Source organism: Aspergillus multicolor, assembly GCF_047715735.1.
Source record: "Aspergillus multicolor strain CBS 133.54 unplaced genomic scaffold BDW74scaffold_50, whole genome shotgun sequence".
NCBI lineage: Eukaryota > Fungi > Ascomycota > Eurotiomycetes > Eurotiales > Aspergillaceae > Aspergillus > Aspergillus multicolor.
The window spans coordinates 167358-187031 of record NW_027396001.1 but is presented as its reverse complement, the minus strand read 5'-3'; the positions used below and the strand labels follow the sequence as shown (position 1 = coordinate 187031).

General features: G+C 53.6%; 10 protein-coding genes across 10 annotated transcripts; 5 read left to right on the top strand and 5 right to left on the bottom strand.

The window, feature by feature from the left end:
* The first annotated feature begins 52 nt into the window (after positions 1 to 52).
* BDW74DRAFT_163617 (glutathione S-transferase family protein) lies at positions 53 to 1231 on the top strand. Its single transcript, XM_073726137.1, has 3 exons — positions 53 to 164; positions 232 to 656; positions 719 to 1231. Exons 1-3 carry the CDS (start codon positions 127 to 129, stop codon positions 1063 to 1065), a joined length of 810 nt encoding a protein of 269 aa, XP_073578150.1. The 5' UTR covers positions 53 to 126; the 3' UTR covers positions 1066 to 1231.
* Positions 1232 to 1726: 495 nt separating this feature from the next.
* On the top strand, positions 1727 to 2932 carry BDW74DRAFT_189401 (lactate 2-monooxygenase; the record flags this gene model as incomplete). The annotated part of the gene is made up of 1 exon (XM_073731964.1): positions 1727 to 2932. One exon carries the CDS (start codon positions 1727 to 1729, stop codon positions 2930 to 2932), a length of 1206 nt encoding a protein of 401 aa, XP_073578149.1.
* Positions 2933 to 3477: 545 nt separating this feature from the next.
* Positions 3478 to 5351, bottom strand: BDW74DRAFT_116296 (cytochrome P450). Its single transcript, XM_073721919.1, has 5 exons — positions 5010 to 5351; positions 4098 to 4954; positions 3939 to 4049; positions 3722 to 3888; positions 3478 to 3671 (listed from the first exon to the last, which is right to left on the bottom strand). The coding sequence occupies exons 1-5, from the start codon at positions 5206 to 5208 to the stop codon at positions 3497 to 3499; spliced, it is 1509 nt and encodes a 502-aa protein (XP_073578148.1). The 5' UTR covers positions 5209 to 5351; the 3' UTR covers positions 3478 to 3496.
* Positions 5352 to 8090: 2739 nt separating this feature from the next.
* BDW74DRAFT_183812 (uncharacterized protein) lies at positions 8091 to 9797 on the top strand (the record flags this gene model as incomplete). The annotated part of the gene is made up of 4 exons (XM_073730613.1): positions 8091 to 8336; positions 8449 to 8734; positions 8938 to 9076; positions 9143 to 9797. The coding sequence occupies 4 exons, from the start codon at positions 8091 to 8093 to the stop codon at positions 9795 to 9797; spliced, it is 1326 nt and encodes a 441-aa protein (XP_073578147.1).
* An 81-nt stretch (positions 9798 to 9878) lies between these two features.
* On the bottom strand, positions 9879 to 11239 carry BDW74DRAFT_171576 (TauD/TfdA dioxygenase family protein; the record flags this gene model as incomplete). The annotated part of the gene is made up of 5 exons (XM_073727331.1): positions 9879 to 10229; positions 10278 to 10811; positions 10860 to 11041; positions 11088 to 11130; positions 11177 to 11239. The coding sequence occupies 5 exons, from the start codon at positions 11237 to 11239 to the stop codon at positions 9879 to 9881; spliced, it is 1173 nt and encodes a 390-aa protein (XP_073578146.1).
* Positions 11240 to 11612: 373 nt separating this feature from the next.
* Positions 11613 to 12455, bottom strand: BDW74DRAFT_183810 (alpha/beta fold hydrolase; the record flags this gene model as incomplete). Its single annotated transcript, XM_073730612.1, has 1 exon — positions 11613 to 12455. The coding sequence occupies one exon, from the start codon at positions 12453 to 12455 to the stop codon at positions 11613 to 11615; it is 843 nt and encodes a 280-aa protein (XP_073578145.1).
* A 336-nt stretch (positions 12456 to 12791) lies between these two features.
* BDW74DRAFT_183809 (TauD/TfdA dioxygenase family protein) lies at positions 12792 to 14184 on the top strand (the record flags this gene model as incomplete). The annotated part of the gene is made up of 4 exons (XM_073730611.1): positions 12792 to 13084; positions 13141 to 13911; positions 13956 to 14055; positions 14107 to 14184. The coding sequence occupies 4 exons, from the start codon at positions 12792 to 12794 to the stop codon at positions 14182 to 14184; spliced, it is 1242 nt and encodes a 413-aa protein (XP_073578144.1).
* Positions 14185 to 14229: 45 nt separating this feature from the next.
* Positions 14230 to 15855, bottom strand: BDW74DRAFT_163609 (uncharacterized protein). The gene has a single exon (XM_073726136.1). The coding sequence runs from the start codon at positions 15665 to 15667 to the stop codon at positions 14294 to 14296; it is 1374 nt and encodes a 457-aa protein (XP_073578143.1). The 5' UTR covers positions 15668 to 15855; the 3' UTR covers positions 14230 to 14293.
* A 322-nt stretch (positions 15856 to 16177) lies between these two features.
* On the bottom strand, positions 16178 to 17450 carry BDW74DRAFT_163608 (uncharacterized protein). The gene is made up of 6 exons (XM_073726135.1): positions 17313 to 17450; positions 17101 to 17248; positions 16703 to 17041; positions 16580 to 16649; positions 16473 to 16521; positions 16178 to 16403 (listed from the first exon to the last, which is right to left on the bottom strand). Exons 3-6 carry the CDS (start codon positions 16741 to 16743, stop codon positions 16255 to 16257), a joined length of 309 nt encoding a protein of 102 aa, XP_073578142.1. The 5' UTR covers positions 16744 to 17041; positions 17101 to 17248; positions 17313 to 17450; the 3' UTR covers positions 16178 to 16254.
* A 943-nt stretch (positions 17451 to 18393) lies between these two features.
* Positions 18394 to 19186, top strand: BDW74DRAFT_163606 (uncharacterized protein). The gene is made up of 3 exons (XM_073726134.1): positions 18394 to 18506; positions 18558 to 18827; positions 18902 to 19186. Exons 1-3 carry the CDS (start codon positions 18441 to 18443, stop codon positions 19151 to 19153), a joined length of 588 nt encoding a protein of 195 aa, XP_073578141.1. The 5' UTR covers positions 18394 to 18440; the 3' UTR covers positions 19154 to 19186.
* The last annotated feature ends 488 nt before the right edge of the window (positions 19187 to 19674 follow it).

Here is a 19674-nt window from a genome sequence, read left to right as displayed (position 1 = left end):
GCTTACGGTAGTAGTTGGAGCAAAGGGCCTAGCCTCCTTAGCGCAAAGCGCCTTTCAATCAACCTCACCCTCCAAGGCTTTTCTCTTTCAACCACTCACTTTGCCGAAGCCAAATTGCTCATAGTCATGAACGCGAACCGAGGGGCAAGAATTGTTCTCCATTCGTCAGTACTACTTCCTAGTCTTCTTTTTCCGCCTACCGCAGCTGCTGACAACGAGAGAATCGTCCAGCCTCGAGCGCTCCCGCTCCCAGCGAATCCTCTGGCTCCTCGAAGAGCTCAAGCTCAAATATGAGATCCAGCCGTACAAGCGAGGCCCCAATGAGCGAGCTCCGCCCGAGCTGAAGTCGATTCATCCGATCGGCAAAGCCCCGATTCTCTCCATCTACTACCCCAGTGTCGGCGGGACAGCAAGTGACGGCGAGCCCGATCGCCCGATTAATCTAGCAGAATCTGCAGTGATCATGGAACATTTACTGGACAATTTCCACCAGCCTTCCAGCCAGGCGCAGCACGCCCTCGTTCCCGCACGCTGGGTCGCTGGGCAAGAGAATCAATCTGGTGGAGAGACTGAGACGTGGCGGCAATACCGCTACTACATGCACTATACCGAGGGGAGTCTGATGCCATTGGTGGTGACGAACATTTTGATGGACGGTATGCTGCATTTCATGATAGCCAATAGCAGTGCTTGCGGTGATGCTAAGAGTCCGATACAGTGGTTCAATCGGCGCCCCCGTTCTTCCTCAAACCGCTGGTCGGCATTGTGCCCAGCATCTTGAAGAAAGAGTACACTGGGCCAAACTTCAAAACACACCTCGGTTACTTGGAGGATCAGTTGGCCACGACTCCGGGAAATGCCCGCTATCTCGCCGGAACCCAGTTTACCGCTGCCGACATCCTCATGAGTTACCCGTTGATTATTCTCAGGGAGGTCAAGGTGCTGGAGAAGGAACATTACCCAGCGCTGTGGGACTATATCAACGGGCTTACGGAGATGGAGGGCTATCGCAAGGCAGTGCGGATTCTAGAGGAGGTCGAGGAGCAGAAGTATCGACCGTTTTGAGTTCGGCCTACGAAATTAATCTTCTCATGCTTGCTTTAGAATATACTTCTGTTACAGCTGGCCGTGTTAGCGTACTGCGGGTACTGGTGGTAAAAGTAGAATAAGCGAGAATGAAATGGTGTACGATGAGCGACCACTGGCCAGAGTCATCTTATGTAGAAAGACGTCATGTGCAACCTGGATCGACAAGACGCATGAACCAATACACATAGCCAACTCTGATAGGTGACATTTCGCTGCGGCTGACTGGCATTCCCTGATTCAACAATTCCACATGCGGCATTCCTCACTGCAAAAGTCGTTGTGAATATGGTCGGCTTCATCTAGGAAGTATATCGAGGTTGCGTACTGTACATTGGACGATGGCAGGCTAAGCCTGCTAAGCTCAGCCCTAATGACGCCGATCGGGACCAGGATCGAGGCCAAGGCCCCCTCGATCGGCCCGAAGACAGTGGAAACTGGTCGGGACAGCTCGGCTTGTGGGTCGTGCCTCGCCAGGTCCTGCGCATCCCAAAGCTTGTCATCTCGACGTCATTCAAGGTCCACTGGCGATGCTCTGCATATAACAGGCAGCAGCTTTGCTTGACTTCCTGGGAATCTTGCCAGAATCAATCCTTCTCACTATCGAACCGACCACTGCTCCAGAAATCGGGACGCAACCATGTCCAAACAACCAGACCCCATGACCTATTCGGCCGAGACCTTCTCAGCAGGGCTTCACGACACAAAACCCTCAATCACCTTTGATCCCCTCGAATGGGAGAACCTCGCCAAACAGCGTCTCTCTGCCAACAGCTTTGGCTACGTCTGGGGTTCCGCCGGGACCCGACAAACTGACGACAACAACCGCGCCGCGTTCAAGAAATGGGGGATCCTGCCCTCACGGCTAGTCAAAGCGGACTTTCCAAGCCTCAAGACTACCTTGTTTGGCGACCAATACAACTATCCTATCGCGCTGGCACCGGTCGGCGTACAAACCATCTTCCATCCGGAGGGCGAGAAAGCAGCTTCAAAGGTTGCCGGCGAGCAAGGGGTCCCATACATTCTAAGCACAGCGACCTCAACAAGCATTGAGAATGTCGCCAAAGCAAACGGCGACGGACCAAGATGGTACCAGCTCTACTGGCCCAGCAACGAGCACAACGACATCACAGCAAGTCTGTTAAAGCGAGCCAAAGAGAACGGATACAAGGTGCTCGTCGTCACGCTAGACACCTACATGCTCGGCTGGCGACCCAGCGATCTCGACAACGGGTACAACCCCTTCCTGCGAAACGACAACATTGGCGTGGAGATGGGTTTCTCTGACCCTGTGTTCCGAAAGCACTTCAAGGGGAAGCACGGCGTTGAGATCGGGGAGGATGTCGAAAAGGCGGCGCAGGAGTGGGCGCATACAATTTTCCCCGGTACAAGCCATGGATGGGAGGATATCGCCTTCCTGAAAGAACACTGGGATGGCCCGATTGTGCTCAAGGGTATCCAGACGGTCGCTGACGCAAAGAGAGCGGTCGAAGTTGGTGTGCACGGAATCGTGGTCTCGAACCACGGTGGAAGGCAACAAGACGGCGGAATCGGATCGCTCGAGGTGTTGCCCGAGATTGTGGATGCCGTAGGCGAGAAGCTCGAGGTTCTCTTCGACTCTGGCGTAAGATGCGGTGCCGATATCGTCAAGGCGCTTGCACTGGGCGCGAGGATGGTGCTCGTCGGTAGACCATATGTGTATGGACTGGCGATTGGGGGACAGGAGGGGGTGAGGCATGTGCTACGCAGTTTGCTGGGGGATCTGCAGTTGACGCTGCATCTGTCTGGTATTCCGGATGTGTCCAGGGAGAAGCTGAACCGCGATGTTTTAAGGCGGATTTCATGACTTGATGACGAGGCATACTACGGTCGCGTTATGTAATGATATGCAGCTGATAGAAACAAGTTTATCAATTTACCTTGCGGGTATTAAATGGAGGCAGAGCGCCCTAATGTCCAAGAAGGCATGGTTACGCTTTTTCTTGTCTATCAATTGCAATGTATAAAGCATGCGGGTCCCCGTATTGTGGACCTGTGAGCACAATAAGCGAAGCTTGACTTTACCTCGTCTGGATTTACTTGGAGTGCTCGCGGTATCCTAACCAAAGCCTTAGTTCTAGAAGGACGAAAAAGATCTATTTGAGGTATATATCGACACAGGCCAGGGAAACAGGGGAACCGCCGGCGCAGTAGGGAACAACGAGCAAAATCATGCCCAGAAGGAGAAGAGTCCGACCGACAAAGGCACCACGGGGTGCCATGGGACCGCAGCGAAGCAAGGAGAGGGGGGAGGAAGAGAAATCCAGACGTTTATTTTTGACTGCCATACGACCCGTCTCCGTAGCAAGCTTGTGGGAAGCGCAATCGGTATGATAGCTACCAAGACAGGCCACCCCCATCGCGTGATACTCTACTCAGTGATGACTTTCCTGATCTTCGCTCGAACATCCAACTCTCCTTTTTCAGGCAACGGAGTCCCAAAGTCGCGACCGAACTCGATGTTGGCCTTGGGCGTCTCGTAGATCTCAATGTCGAACTTGCGGACCAACGTTGCAAGGATGAGGAACATCTCAGCATAAGCCAAGCTGTCACTGTAAGTAAATGAACAGATGGCTTTGGGTTTTGCAGGGCTTACTTGAGTCCAGCACACATCCTGCTACCGCGACCAAAGGTGACCAGATACTTGTCTAGTCGGATGCCTTTGGCGGCAGCTCGAGCCCATCGATCGGGGTCGAATTCGTGAGGATTCGGGAAGATCTCGGGATCCATGAGCACAAAGTAGTTGATGTGGCTCATTACGGTCTGTGACGGTCATTAGTCAAGATAGAACTGATATGAAATACTGCACTTACCCCTGGAGGGATTGTATAGCCCTTGTAGACGAGAGCTTCGGTCGGGGCGACGCGAGGAGACCGGCCTGCGATGCCAGTCGCCAGACGGAGTGATTCATTGACAACGCCGCTCTGATGGGATTAGTGTTGGGAGTCTTTTGGCGTATCATCAGAGCTTACCAGATATGGCAACTGTTCCAGCTCGTTCCAGGTGGGCCGAGAATCCGGCGTGGGCATCACCGTCTTCAACTCCGCGCGGAGCTTCGATAGGACATCCTCCCGGTTGAAGATGTGCCAGGCCCCAACCGCTAGAGGTCGAGTCTGCGTCTCCACCGCACCAACAATGATGGCAAAGCCCTCGTGCATGATGCGATCCGGCGTCCGCAGGTGTTCCGGCACCAAGCTTGCTGCGAGGCCGCGAATGAGGCGACCACTGGGTTTCTCGCTGGGCACGTCGGCTGTTTTCAATGCTTCCACCCCACGCCGGTAGATGTCCTGCTTCTCGCTCAGCAGGGCGAAGACCGGGAAACTCAACTTCTCCCACAGCTTGAGCGGCAACGAGTCCATGACGACGTGCAGAGCGGGGATAAAGTACAGCAAATGCGCCCCATGGAAGAGCCCATTGATGCCATCGCGGATATGGCCGTTGAAACCCTCCTTGTCGAGGTTGCACGGGTTGTGGCCGAACAGGTACTCGTGGATGAGATCGGACGCCAATGCCGCAAACGCTGTGTCGAGGCGGACGACATCGTCAGTCCGCTGAGCCTCCTTGAAGTAATAGACAAGCTTGTCGATATGACCGCGGATGAAGTCCTCGATGTTCTGGATCGCGCGCTTGGAAAACGATTTCTCAAAGAGGGCGCGGCGCTGGCGGTGGGTTTCGGCCTCGATGGCGGAGATGGAGGACTGCATCACGTTGAACTGGGACTGGAAGACGGGGTCCTTGTGGCGTCGGCGCGCGTTGGAGGCGTAGATCTCCTCGTAGTACTCGGGGTCGAGGATGTGCACTTCGCGGGGGTTGATGCGGATGATGGGGCCTGTCTTGTTAGTTTGAATTTGGGCATGAAGATAGAGACAAGAAAAGAGGCCTACCATAGATCTCGTGCAGTCGCTGAATCTCCCAGATGAGCTTGCCCTTCTTGATGACATCGAAGTAGAATTCATACCCGTGGGTGATGGCAGCGAGGCGTGGACCGGGGATGTGGCTCAACGGGTGGAAGTACAGTCGATAGATACACACAACGAAAAGGTAGGCTACGTAGCCGAGACCGAACAACAGAAACGGAGTCATGATGATGAGAACTACGGTGCACTCGTGCTTCAAGACCGTCTGGTCGCGAAGTGCCAGACCGGACACAGATATAGTGCGACCGTGCTGGACAGAGATATACTCAGGCCTATCGTTTGGGCTTCCTGTTATTCTCCGGACCAGGGTACAGCGTGAAACGCCTGGTTGCAGAGTATGTTGGCATGCATGTCAGCGCAGGGTTTATACGAGGAGACTGGTCCCCTGCTGTCTTGCCCAGGCGTGAGAAACAATGCATCCTTTGTGTGCAGCGGCCAAAGCGGTAGTCTGGCTATATAAGCCCCCATAAGACACTATCTCGATGAGATCGAACGAATCTGTGCTGATCGGGGCTAAACATCTTCAGCTGCAGGCTTATTCCCTGGCCGAACCCGGAGTGGGGCAGGGGGTGGTACCGTGCTGAGGTGGACTTGGACCCCGAGTACCCTAGGAAGGATACAGACCTCGCTTGCTGACTGTGAGCCTCGTATGCCCAGCAGTGGGCTGATACCTGCATGGAACGGTCAAGATGATTGGGCAGGCGTTGCAGGATTCATCCCGCGGACTTCGAGGCCTCCCCTCCCGATGCCCGACCGTCTTGGAAGCCTAAGGATGGGCTTCTCTAGCTCTCTTGGACAACGTAAGGCCTCTACCAGTGAATAATATTCCACGTAATACAGCAGAGGCCCAGACTGGTTATCTCACATTACACCGAAGCGCAGACAACGGCATGTTTAGTGAATGTTACCCTAGATCAGGAATCCGCCGCAATTTATACTAGGACTAACCTATCGTCCATCGTCTTCCAGGGTTCGGTACACATGCTGACAGCTGAGGAGCCTCCTCTGGTGTCACAACAGGGAGGCTTCGCCGTACAGCGGTCGCAAGGTGCTATTTAAAGCAAAGGGCAGAGTATAAGCGGACATTCCAGTGCAGAAGTCCAAGCACTAGCCCCTTGCTTAGCGGGCATAACGATACCTATTGTGGTTGCATCAATGTTCATGCTACGTGTGCAAATCCAGATATCTCTTCGAGGACACGCTGGGTCATCGCTTGCCCGTTCGCCTTCGCACCTTCCCCCGCTGCTCAAAGGAAAATACCTTCAAGCCTCTCCTGATGGTCTGCCGAACAGGAACCGAGATGCGCTGGAGGCGAAAAACTCCGACCGTGAAAAGCGCGACGCCGATGGTAACCATATAGGTAATGAAGACGTTCCTACTCCCAGCCTTACCGATGTTGACGTCCACGTTTTTGGTCCATACAAACGCCAGGAAAACACTCATCCCACTAACAAGCAAAAGAAGAGCCGACGATAGAAGAAGCGAGGGCGCCGAGGTGAGGATTACCGAGGACGGAGCCGGGGCGAGGTTGCGCAACAGGAGATTGACATTGATGCCGTTGGCTTCGCGCTTGCCAGCTTGCCTCAGTTGCTCGACAATTTCGTCTTCTTCCCGGGGATCCATGTCCTTGATCCAGGCGCGCAATGCCTCATCAGAAACTAGACGGCTGATGGTCCAGGCGTGGTCGTCTGCCAGATAGACCGCCAGCACGGCCGTGACCACGCTCGACGTCCAGCACGATTGTACTGCCCAGTGTGTCTGGGATACGTTTGACAGTGCTAACGCGGCCATTGCGACTGCTGCGATGATTCCACCCTGTCACTCCATGAGTTGATCAATGGTTGAATCAAGAAGGAGTGATGGGCGCGTGCAGGCACTTACCGAAGTCCCGATCCGGGCGCTGGAGTCCTGGACCGCGCTCTTGAACTCCTCGCATGGGGTGGAACAGATGCATGAGTTTTCCTTTGAGGTTTGAGAAGGCCCTGGCGACATTGTTGGTGCTCGTTTTCTTCGCCTTCTCCGAGGAATTCTGGCTTGCCCTCCCGGTGACCATCGTTTCCCTTGCCGCCAGTCACCACCATAGGCAGGGCCAACTGAGCGTGCGGTGTACGCCTTCCAAGGGACGGTATCGAGAAGAGAAGTCAATACCTCGCTTTGCAGAATCCAGATGGACTTCTTCGCAAATGATGCCACGGCCACTGCCTCCACGGGCCCATACAGCCTGTTCCATACTCGGAGGTCGTCATATGCGACATGGACAGCCAGAGAGATGCAAAAGAGAGCTCGCACGACGGGTGATGCGTACTCGAGCTGCCTGCGTTCCCTTGACCATCGGTCGTCGTAGCGGGTGTTGAACCAGAATCTCTTGTCGCTACTGCTGATCTTCCAGACCCGCGGCGTCTCGCGGTGGTAAGTCTCGCGGTATCGTTCGCGGCTGTATGTCTCATAGGATGGCCTGTATCTTTCTCTCTCCCTGTGGTGGATATGGATATGAGGGGTAAACTCCTCAGCGTCGTAGCTGTAGTCATCTCGGCGGATGTGATGCATGCTGAAACATTTGGGGAGCCGAGATCAGTTCGTATTGCCTTGAGGAGTTCGTGATGATTGCCATATCAACCGACCTCCCTCATGTGGCTGCCCTTCATTGGTGTTTCCAACCGAGCTGTCAGTCAGCCTGATCTGCAACGGCCAAGACTGTATTCCAGTCCTCCGTCTCTGATTCGTCTTTTCTCCAAAGTCACGAGGAATCCTGGTTGGGGGCGGCTTTCCCTCCCACCCTGGTCACTTCTTCGTTCTGCATCCACCATGCCATCCATCGCCTCCATCCCCATCGAGGTGCTGCACCTGATCTGCGAGGCTCTCGCATTCGAGTTTCTCCCCAGCATTTTTGATTTAGCCTTGGTTGACCGACAATTCTACTCGGTGACAGGCCCCCACCGTTTCCACCACCTCAAGCTGCATTTGCTGAGCAGGCAGCAGCTCCGCACCAATCTCGGCCGCTGAAAAGCAATTCTAAGCCGAACATCGGCCTTTGCATGGGTCCGTCGCATGACTGTCTGGGGTGAATTGCCGACCCTGGAAGTCGAGCAGATCCTGCTGGAGCAGGAGGACAACAGCGAAGACGGCTTTGACGGTTACGACAATATCGAAAATGGAGAAGACGAAGATGAATTGACTCGGGTGCATGAGTTCTACCGCTCCCAGCACGATGTTATCGTCCTGGTGCGAAACGAGGTCGGCAATTGGGGCCCGTTGCCCGACCTGCTGCAGAAGCTGTCTGGATTGAAGGACTTTGTCTGCGCGTCTCGGACTCTCCTCCCTCCATGGTTGCTACAAGGACCTTGAATCAAGGCAGGACTGCAGACTGCACAATCTCCTTTTCAAACTACTGAGCTTGCACTACCAGCACTATCTCGACGAGCGCGGGGACATTGACCCGCATGAGTTCGCCCTGGCCACGTCGCCAGAGCTGACTCGGATCATGATCACTGTCTCGAGAACATATGGTCTAGAAGGGGTGGAATTCAATGGCGAGGCGCTGTTTGAACTCCTCAAACTCGCCCCGAACCTGAAAGACATCCACATCGTCCGACAGTATCCTCAGTTTAACTCAGTGTGCCGAGTGATGCGCGAGCTGGCGCAGAACTTCCCTCCATGGCCCGGGTTCTTCGTCGACAATGACCAGCGAGATCGTGAGTATCAAAGGGTCACGGCCAAAGACCTTCCGATCCAGCTGCGCACTCTGAGCCTCAGCCCAGGCAATGATCTGTGGTATTTCCGCAGGTGGCAGGGGCAATCATTTTCTCCAGGCTGACAACTTTACATCTCCGGGAGGTATCATACGACGTTCTCTTGATAGCAGCGCAATGTGATTTCTCATCTCTCACCGCCTTAGCTTTAGATCCCCACGACGACTACGAGGACGACGCCCAAGGCTTATGGGACCAGGCTGCTGCGACATTCATCGCAAGTATCAGCGGCCAGCTCACGAGCATCCATCTCTCGACCGGGTCCATCGGTGGCATTGAAACAAAGTGATCCGTCAACGCGATCCTGGGCTCTCACGGCCAAATTTTTGAAAAACTGTCCCTTGTCGGAAGTCCTTATCTTGACCGACGAGCACCACCTACAACTATAGGCCGACTCAAGCAAATCGGCAAGAACTGTCCCAACCTACGCGAGCTGCGGATTCCAGTGCGACGTCAGAAAGGCGCGATGGAGGAAGTCGAAATATACAAGACATTCGGAACATGCTTCCCGCATCTCGAAACCCTGTGGCTGCGGCTCGATTCCGTACCTGAATCCGAAGATATCCTAAGCGACAACGACACTCGAGACCTCTTTGTCAACATCGCTGTTGATGAATCGCTCGCGCGCAACATCCTGGACATAGACCGTGGCTCTAGCAGCCAACCGTCTGCACTGCGCCTCCTCCATATCGAACATGGCCGGAGCACGGGGATCCCGCGAGGACTCGGCGAGATCCTCGACAGAATGGAGTTCCGCTGGAAGTGCTTCCGGTTATTCGAGCAGGGCGTTGAGAGAACCATCGTGCAGAGGGTGAAGGCCAAGAACAAGGAATATGGTTCGAGAAGGGCTGGTTGGAGTTGGGAGAATATGAGTCCGTCTTCCGGGGGATCTGGCCGCGGGATAGTGGGTGCTGGGAGACTGATTGGCGGAGTTTTCCTCTTGCGACGCTTTAAGACCACTCGATTTAAGATAAATATATATGATCTTGGGGCGTCATGGCTGTAGGTACATAGGCCAGGGCCCACTTGTGAAGATATATGATCCCGTTCAAAGCCAGGAATGAGAAGGGAAACTATCTGAGATGGACTAGACAGTAACCGGAATCGGCACTGGCCCCCTCGGCCCAACACTGCCCCCAATATTTGCCTGATGCATTGACCTGGACCCCATCTTGATGGGATAATCGACGGCTGAGTGAAATACACCGTAGTTGTCCCATATCACTAGATCGGCTTCCTCAGAAGGTGCAAGCAGGATATACTCTGGCTTCAAGATCCGAGATTGAATGTCCAGGGTGAACTTGCGGATCTTGGCGATATCCTCGATGACGGTGGGCTTTTCGTTCAGAGACCTTCGGAGGTAGAGCTTACGGGCGCAGATGCCGTGCACCTGGAAGGCTTTTTCGCCGGTCAGGGGGTTTACCCAGACCATGGGGTACTACGCATTGTCAGCCTGAGGGATGAGATTGAATATTGTGAGAGGAACCTTCTTCACGGCCGCCTCGTCGTATTCTCCCAGCTCCTCCATGCCCAACCGCTCATAACCCTCCGCGAGACCTAGACCGTTGCTGTTGCCCTTGCATCGCTCGATCCACTTGTATGGATATGGGGCGTACTCGACCCAGCTGTGGTCGACCAGTTGCTGCTCTTCGCGTGATAGTAGACTGTATAGCTGCGATGTGCTGAAGAAGGCCGTTCGGCCAGGCGATGTCTTCATGCTTAGATCTGATCCATCCGCCCACTCGATTGTGAGATCCGGTCCCTTGGGGAGCTTCACACATCGAAGGGTAGTAAACCAGGCAGGATCCTTGCCGAAGAGAGGCGCATCAAGGTGCCACCGATGGAAGCGGGTGATCCCGTTATCGAAGTCCTCCAGTGATGGGGGTACGGCGTGAAAGTCGTTGCTTAGTCCACGGTCGATGGAATGGTTCTTGACTCCGAAATGGTCTTCTCCTTGGAAGCCCTTGCCGATTAAGCGCACATTCTCGGCACCGGGGATGCCGACAACTTCTCGTCCTTGCTGATAAACTGTCAGATGGTGTTATAGTGTTGCGAGAGGACCGCGTACTGAGAGAATGCCGCCCTTTGCCCGGATATGAGCGATGTTGCCATGACTGTGTCCATCTTTTGCATGCGGGTCGAGCCTCTTGACCAGCTCCCACTGCTTGCGAGGGTCGAGATTTGCTTGGTCTTTCACTACGACCACCTTGTGGCGCCAGACGGCGGCTTTAAGGCGATCGACGTCTTCGTCTGCTGAGGATTAGAGAAGGGTTCTGCCTCCGTTCGGTGTACTTACGAGAGATGTCGTTCAGGTCAATCCCCGTCACTCGCGCTCCAAACTGAATTCCTTAGCATCGCACGGTCGGCCTGGGTAGAGAGTCATACGTTATACTTCTCCTCTGGCTTCCGGTCAAGAGGAGTCACAGTAAAGCTTGTGGAGTCATCCATAATGCGCGATGGGACTGTAACGATGTGCTGTGTGTTATATTGGCAAGGCATCAACAGCTGTCCACTCTGCGGTGTATATCTATGCCTCCATCTGTGTGCCATTGGATCGTCCAATCGGGGGTCACCGATCGCTGCTTATCATACCCCAACCTTTGCTATCGATGCCCCGGCATATCAATTTCTAGGCGCATAGAGCCCGGCCGAGATACCGGCCGATCATATCTGCCTCCAATGAGACTTGCCCCGGGTTTGATAGCATCGTGCGGGGGAGATAATGCATGGGGTCTCCATTACTACGAGGGTGTATCACGATCTACACTAAACTGACGCAGATTCCAAGCTGATAGATTGTGTTGCACATCAAACCAAGAGTCTAAGCCTCTCTGAGCTTATCGAAAAAAGCCTCAAACGCCTTGACGCTACCCTCCAACTCCTGCAGAATCATCTGATGCCCAACCCGCTCCAGCACCGTAACCCATGCATTATTTCCAATCAACTCTTCAACCCCATACGACCGTTCTGGGGGAGATATGGCATCCCCACTTCCCGCCATCAGAAGTGTAGGCGCACTGATACGACCATAATCAGGATCGACGTGGTCGAGACTTGCGATAGCCTCGCATGCCTTTGCGTACCCCTCGACATCGGTCTTCGCCACTGCTTCTCGGACGATATCACGTAGTTTCGGGTCTACTTTTCCCATTGTTGGGAAGTTCGAGAGTGCAGCTGTATCTGCGGCCGCTCCGATGCCTTCTGCTCGGACCTTCGCTGCGAGCCCTAGCATCCTCTCTCGCGCGGCAGGGATACTGGCGATCGAGCGACCGGTTCCGAGGAGAGCGAGACCTCGCAATTGCTCCGGGTGTCGGGCGGCGTAGTGTGTTGCAATAACCCCGCCCATGCTGTGACCGATGAGGACCAGACCTCTTTTCGCAATGTCCTGCAAAGATGCGACGAGAGATTCCAGGTCGTCGACATAGCGGGCGATTGAGAGGGTCACGGTCGGTGAGGATAAGGGGGTCTTTCCGAATCCTTCCAGGTCAATGCAGACAATTCGGTAGACTTTTGGATGCAGATGGGGAAGGAGGGGCATGAATGTTTCGGTCGAACCACCGAGTCCGTGTAGGAGGACCATCAGAGTCCCATCCGGGTTGCCGGTTTCAGTGAAATAGATAGTTGTCCCATTGGGTGTCGTATGATATCCTGAGGTAGACGCCATCCTGAACGACTGGCTTCTGTTAGTTGGCACTGATTGCTTGCATTGTAGATGTCTGGTTGAAGTAATGGAAGTATATCATGATAGCGTTAAACCCCCCGCCCATGATCGGCCGAACAACGCTCACTCACCACGGCCGAGTAGATAGCGCTCGTATCTTGAGGTCGGCTTTCAGGAAAGAGTGACTAATTAGGGCTGCGGTGACGGCCGACGAGCGGGCGAGGTGCTTGGGCTGCAAGCCAAGATGGCAATTGCTAAATGCGAGACATTAAAACAAAGGAATAGTATCTCCTACGAACAGCAAACAGTAGCCAAGTACCGCTTGCCGTAGCGATCACAATGGTCTTCGCATCAACAACTCAGACACAAGTCGAGTCACCGAAAGTGCTCACTGTCCGCGAGGCTTACAGCCCACCTGCAGCATCGACCAGCAATGGCCGCGCTGTACCCATCAAGCATACACCTGGCAGCAAAGCTGACTTTGGCGCAGAGGTCTATGGAATCGACTTGAATAACTTTACTTCTGCGGACTTTGACTTCATTCATGATGCTCTGCATAGACATAAACTCCTTGTTTTCAAAGAGCAGCCGGAGATGCTGAGGCCTCAGCAGCAGTACCGGTTGACGGCTTGGTAAGTACCTTACACTACCACATTTGGATAAACCAGAACTGACATGACTGTACTAGTTTCGACCCCGACGAGAAAACAGGCGGCTTCGCACACGGGGCCGACCCCGTCCTCCTTACCGAGAACGGGGTGGCCATCTACGGGCTCCCCAACCGACCAGCCATTAATGAACAACCGCAGGTACACATTCTAGGTCGCGGAGAGCTGCCAGAGAACTACTTTGACTTCCCGCCAGGATTCAAAGTCAAGGGCATTGACCACGTCAACTTCCACATCCCACCCCATATCCCGCAGGAGGAGCGCGATAAGGGGGCCAGTCGGTTCTACCAGTGGCATTGGGATGGGGCGCTCTATAACATTCCTCCTCCCCGCGTGGGGTGTCTGCTTGCCGTCCGCACACCAAAAGGGCCGGATGTCACCGTGCATTGGGGTGATGGGACGGGGAGGACGATGGATATTGCGCCTGGGGCTACGGCTATGGTTGCCGGCTCACGGGCACTAGAGCTTCTTGATGAGGAGACGAGGCAGATTGTTCTCAACAGTCGGATTGAGTACGCGCCCCATGCGTTCAAGTGGATGTCGACGGCCCGGAGTACGCAGCTCGGGCATACTATCGTTACGGAGGGTAAAGAAATTCCTCTGGATATTTTACCACCGTGGAGCGAGGATAAAATCTGCATCTATCCCATGGTCTGGACGAATCCAGTCACGGGTGAGAAGTCGCTGCAGGTTCATGGGCAGGGTGCGTTCAAGCTGTACCTAAAGGATATGCCTGATGGGGAGGAGAGGGTCATTAGTGATCTGAAGCAAGTCAGAGACTTTATGGACCAGTATGTCAATCGCCTTTCAAGGAGAACACTGCTAAACAGAACAGAATCATGGGCCCTGTTCTCTCGCCGGAGAACATCTACGCTCATCCCCACCAGGAGGGCGACGTTATTCTCTGGTACAATCGAGCACTGTGGCATAGCATTGTAGGTTCATAGTTGTTCTCACTGCATTATTCATGTACTAACCGTGGGTAGACTGAGTTCCCCGAGTCCTACGGCCCTCGGGTCATGCATCAGTGCAACATTGCAGCGTCCGATCATCCCTCGGGTTAGGGCTTGGATGAACATATGTTTCAGGAGCAGAAACGCAAATTTTTGGGAATGACTAGTTTAATGTGTCTTTCAAGCCCTCCAACCCATTACTCTCAAGTATGGTAGTCTATCACCGCAACGGTCTCTTCTCAACCTCCCAGCCCTCCACCATCTCCCTGCCCTTATCCTCCTTAGCCATGCCCCAATGTCCCACCGCCAAATCCTCCTTCGACTTTGCTAGGAACACGCAGCTATCGACCCATTCATCCTCACTACCCCATGGTATAATACCGCTCCCCCAGTCTCCAATGCATCCCGGCCCAGCCATAATTGACGTCTGCCCCAGATACGGCTGCTGCCCACGTAACTCGTAGTCCCAGCCTGCCTTGCCCGCTGCAAACAGCCGCACCCCAAGCACGCCGTACCAGCTGAAGACCTCGAGAATGCCAGGGAGTCGAGTCTTGTCTTTGATTTCGTACGTCGTCTGAATGAATTTGATGTGGAAGTATTGCCCGCTCTCGCTGCTTGCGAGGTTGTCCTTCACGGCGGCTTCTCTGACGGTCTCCCAGATGATAGAATCCTCATTCATCGCGTCCGTGCCGTTAGTGCTATTTGTAGAGGCGGCACGCACGTACGTGTGGAAGACCATGTACTTGTTGCCTGAGTTGCTTTCGTGCTGCGAGACTTGAAGCACGTTGAGGCCCGAGCCGCCCTGGTTCGGAACTAAGGCAGTTATGTACGGCCGTACAAGTTTCAGATTGAAGGGAGAAGACATCTTGCTGCGGCCTAGGACAGTCATAGATGAATTCTTGTCCTGGCCATGGGCACCGGTGAGGGAGACGTGCCCGAATAGCCGGATGACGGGCGCCGTGAACTCTCCACAGACAACGACAACTTGATCCGAGCCGCTGCCGAGGACGTCACCGACAAGGACAGGATAATCGCTGGAGGTGACAGGACTGTCGGGATCGGCATCAAATTGCCCGTGCCAGGTCTGGGAAGCGATAGTGGGCTTTGGCTCGGATGAGCCCTCTGGATTATCCAGCAGACCAAAACGACCCTCCCATATGTTAACAGCGATCTTCGAGTCGGCGGTTCTTTCGGCATGTACCAGAAGCAGAGATTTTTTCCCCATGGGGAATGGGCGGAAAGCTTTGCTATGGCTATAGATAGGTAGAGGAAGCTGTACCTGGTCCGTAAAATGCACTTTCTCCTCGACATTGAAGGCATTTATATGGGCAAAGTTGTCGCTGACATAGGTGACGGTCAAGTAATCTGGCGAAGCAGTGTTGTACGGCAAGAAGCCACCAACCAGAATGCGAGTAAGATTGGCAAACCCGGCTTCCGAGGGCAGGCCGGTAGCTATTACAGTCGCTGCTGGAGAGCCTGTTGACGGCTTTTTGTGGATGAGGTTCCATGAGCGGTGGAAGTTGTAATGGCGCCGGCGGCCTCCAGGCTCGAAGGCATTGCCGTAGGTCGGATCTTCAAACACATTCTCGCACATTGTGATACTGGCCGAGGTGGCATCGGCCGCAAGCGTCCAGTAGAAGCCGTGCAGAAGCACATCCTCCAGCCCCTGGGCGTATGTGTTTGACGTGTGCCAGAAGATCGGGCGCCTCTTGACTCCTCCGGTAGACGGTGGGACACTGACGTTGGACACGCGGTTGCGGATGGTAAAGGTCTCGTCTTCGTCGACGACTGCCGGTGTCCAGAAGTTCACACAGGTCCCTTTGCCGGCATCAGTGTGAGGCAAAATCTGAACATGCAGGAAGCCACCCGATAGCAAACCATCCATGCTCTTCTGATTTGCAAACTGGTCGTCGCCTCGGAACTTTGCGTCACGGATATCAATGCATTCTGAACGGGCGACGGGGTATTGGATGAATGGCAGAGACCCGCCCTTGAACGAGCCAGGCACTTCAGATGGTACGCCTGGCTTTCTGGATAGGTTGGAATGGTCGTTGAGATCCGCCCGGTAGCTCCAGTCGTTCGATCGCCCCTTGCCGTCAGCCTCGCCTGCCATCCACAATGGGGCCGGGTTGTTCATATTATCGTGTCCAACTAGAGAGGTCCAAGGAGCGGACTTGGTAGCTAGCATGGGAATAGGAAGATACTTGATTGCGGCAAAGGTGTCTTTGTACATGTTCCATGCTGTATCGTCGTCTTTGAAATCGAGAGGCTCTTTCCCTTGGAAGCCGACTCGATAGACTTCATCAATAGACGCTTGCAGGCAGAACTCACTAAAAAAGCAAAATCAGTCAGTCCTATATTTAACAAAAATTGGTAGGGGATGGTAAGGGTGAACAGACGCTCGAGCACGGTTGACTGCATTCTTTGACTCAAAGTACTGCTTGTCGCCTGGCCAGCGATACCGGGGTTAGCTTCCAATTGCTTGTCAGAAGCGCTGGATACATACCGTAGGCAATCCACTCATCGCCGTTGCGGTTCTTGACGAGCAGGCCGGTAGCGCAGTCGTCGTCATGCATCTATCAAGGTGTTGTTATTAGACTAAAGTTGCGTCGTGCGGATGATTACTTACATAGCGCTGCTGCAAATCCCAGATCGGAATCTCTGGTGCATCAGTAGTGATGCATTTCTTCACGTCATGAATATCGAATTTGCTCAGATCAATGCCTAGCTTGCTGATCATGCATGATGCCATCAGGGTCGAGTTATTCGAGTGTAGCAGGTGTCGTGGTGAGCGTATATGACCAGCGCTGAAGAGGTCGGTCAGGTAGTGAGCAGCAAAAGCCTCGTAGATGTAAGCCAGATGCAGGCCCTGCGCTTGTTCTTGAGGGGATTTCTTTGCCTTGGCCTCCCGGGCCGTCCGTAGGGCTAGAGCGTGCCCGATGCTGTATGCCATGACCGCATCGTCGCCCTAAGAGAACGTTAACATTGGATTGTTTCTTGAGACACTGTTCTAGAACAACTGCTCACAAAGTGGTCTGCGTTGGTATATGCCAGCCAGGCATACAGACTCATGAGCGGCTTTTGAATGCCCTGCCACATGGCCATAAACCATTCAGCGTCTTCGGGGAGCTTGCAGTTATCGGGATGAACATGCGGCGGCACCTGGCCAGAATGACTAGTTGGTTTTCGTCGTTAGCTTTGCGACCGTTGGGGGTTTCCGACCCACTGTGAGAACGCACAAGGCACTTGCAGGACTATGGCCGTGCCTGCGCGCAGCGTCAATCAGCTCCCCTTCATGGCCAATCATCTCCCAGATCTTGCGCAGAAAGCCGTCGGCGTCCGTCCGCAGACTTTCCACAGCATTGCGGAATCGCTGCATTGGTGACTCGTTGGACTTGAAGAACCGGCCGCAGATGGGAGTATATGCCTCGGGGGCATTCGAAGTCCTGTTGGTGTAGAAATCGCCTGCCAATGCGATGATTCTACCAAATGTAAGAGTCACAGGCTGTGGACTGCCAGGGTGGATAGTCTCCAGGGTCTTGGAGGCAGGGCCTTGGTGTCCCCAAATATCCCAAAGATGCAGGTTTTTGGCAATGGCTTCATGTTCGGCAGCTGGACTTTTGGTCAGCTTCTAGATGTTTCATACTAGGTATTCATGTTGTAAGAAGTACCTTCGAAATTTGCAACTCCTTTGTCGAATTCACTGCTGAGGATGGACGTGGCAGGCGCGATGTCGTCGCGAGGAACAGGCGCGGAAAGCAAGTCCTGGACCGCCGCTTCCAGCTCTTCCATAGGGAAGGAGGGAATATTGGACTCAGTATCGCTCATTTTGCCTTTGACTTTGAGTCTAATTCTTGAAGATGTTGGCTATAGACGGTCTTGTGTTGAATATAAATATCCACACTTGAAAAAGTCAACGGGCACCCCGTACGGCCAGGGGCAAATTTAGGCGGACAACGATACCCAAAATTGATACGGATCAGTCATGAGACGTGGGCAAGATGTCCAGGGGAGTCTAGATGCCCCCAAATGTAGACGCAGTTGCAATTGCCAGCGACGAGTGGCGATATTCCCCTGCGAGGGTAGATCTCAGCTGATATCGTGAACGCCCTGCCTTGTTTTCTGCTGCCGGTGAAGAAACCAGCTGAACTATTCCTGCGCTAAGGCAGTGTGCTCAATTTATAGTCTGTTTAGCGTCCTTGTCGAGGGCAAAAGAGCCGATGCACTAGCAGGTCTGAATAACTGGGCAATTTGAAGCGAGGCCGGCGTCTATAAACTGCGAGGCATCATGGTCATTGTGACTGCATCTTCAACAGTCCAGCTTTACTCCCTCATTACCAAAAGACAACTCACAAACAGCAGCAACAATGACCGAGGTGTTTCTCAACTGTGTGGTCGACTCCAAGCACTCGTATGAGCAGAAGGTGGCCGATGTCAGTAACCCTCTGCTCCATTTTCGCCTCATATATTAACAATGGATGCAGCCAGCTTTGGACAAGATTCCAGACGTTCCTCAAGATATTGCAAAGCAGTCAACGTCCATGTGGATAGTCATCCGCAACAAGACCATGTTCAAGCTGACGCCCGTCCACCCTCCGTACTGGGATGGTGCCACCTATCAAAGTGGCCCAGTGGAGCTCGAGCCGTACACGACGAAGGGCATTGGCATCAAGGACGATTCGTGGGCAGGATCATTCGGAGGGATCTGCTATCATGCAGCCTTGGACGCATCAAATACGTACAAATTCTCAGTGGTAAGTCCAACCCCCATCAGTGTTGGATTGGCAGAAAAAGATATCAAATACTGATGGCAACAACTGCATATTAGGGATTCGGGAACCCTTTGTCAGGATCGGTGAAAGGCTATGTGGAGGAGTCTGAAGATCCCAAGGGTGCCTGCGACAAGCGGACAGACACCGACTCTGCGTACGAGTCCTTGATACCGTATGTTGCGCGAGACAAAAATGGGGCTGAAGTCGTTTGGAAGTTTCACCTGTACTTCACCCCTGGCAAGACGGGGAAGAACAAGACGCAGGTCCTGACTATCAGCCAAGTCATGACGGAGCTCGCGGGCAAGTAGTCTAGACGCCAGTAGACATAGGTGGAATCATCCAATGCATACATGTGGTCTCGGCTGCAGTTGCCATGAATTTGAAATGATCAAGTTCTGCTGCAGGTTGTTCAGCTGGTCTCGTAGATACTAAGAGTCTAGACCCCCTGGACTGTTTTCTATCATATATAAATGCCCCTCCTGCGCTCTCAGTGCATTTTCCCATCTTCCACAATCCCATCACGATGGCCAAAGTCATAGACTGGACCTCGCGAAAGCCATCACCAATCCCAAAAGCGCTCTCCAATCTTGCCCCGGCTGCCATCTCCTACCGTGGAGAGCTTTTTGTCTTTTTTGTGCAAGAACGACTCGTCGAAAAAGATTCGGTCTTATTCATTACTCGACGACTGGCCAACGAGACCTGGACTGAGACTGAGCAACTCACGTATGGCGTCATTAATAGTGTGGTGTCTGCCTCTCGTACACCTCTGATCGTGGTCTCCGAAGATGTCCTCCACCTGATTGTTTTCTACACCACCAATGGAGACAAT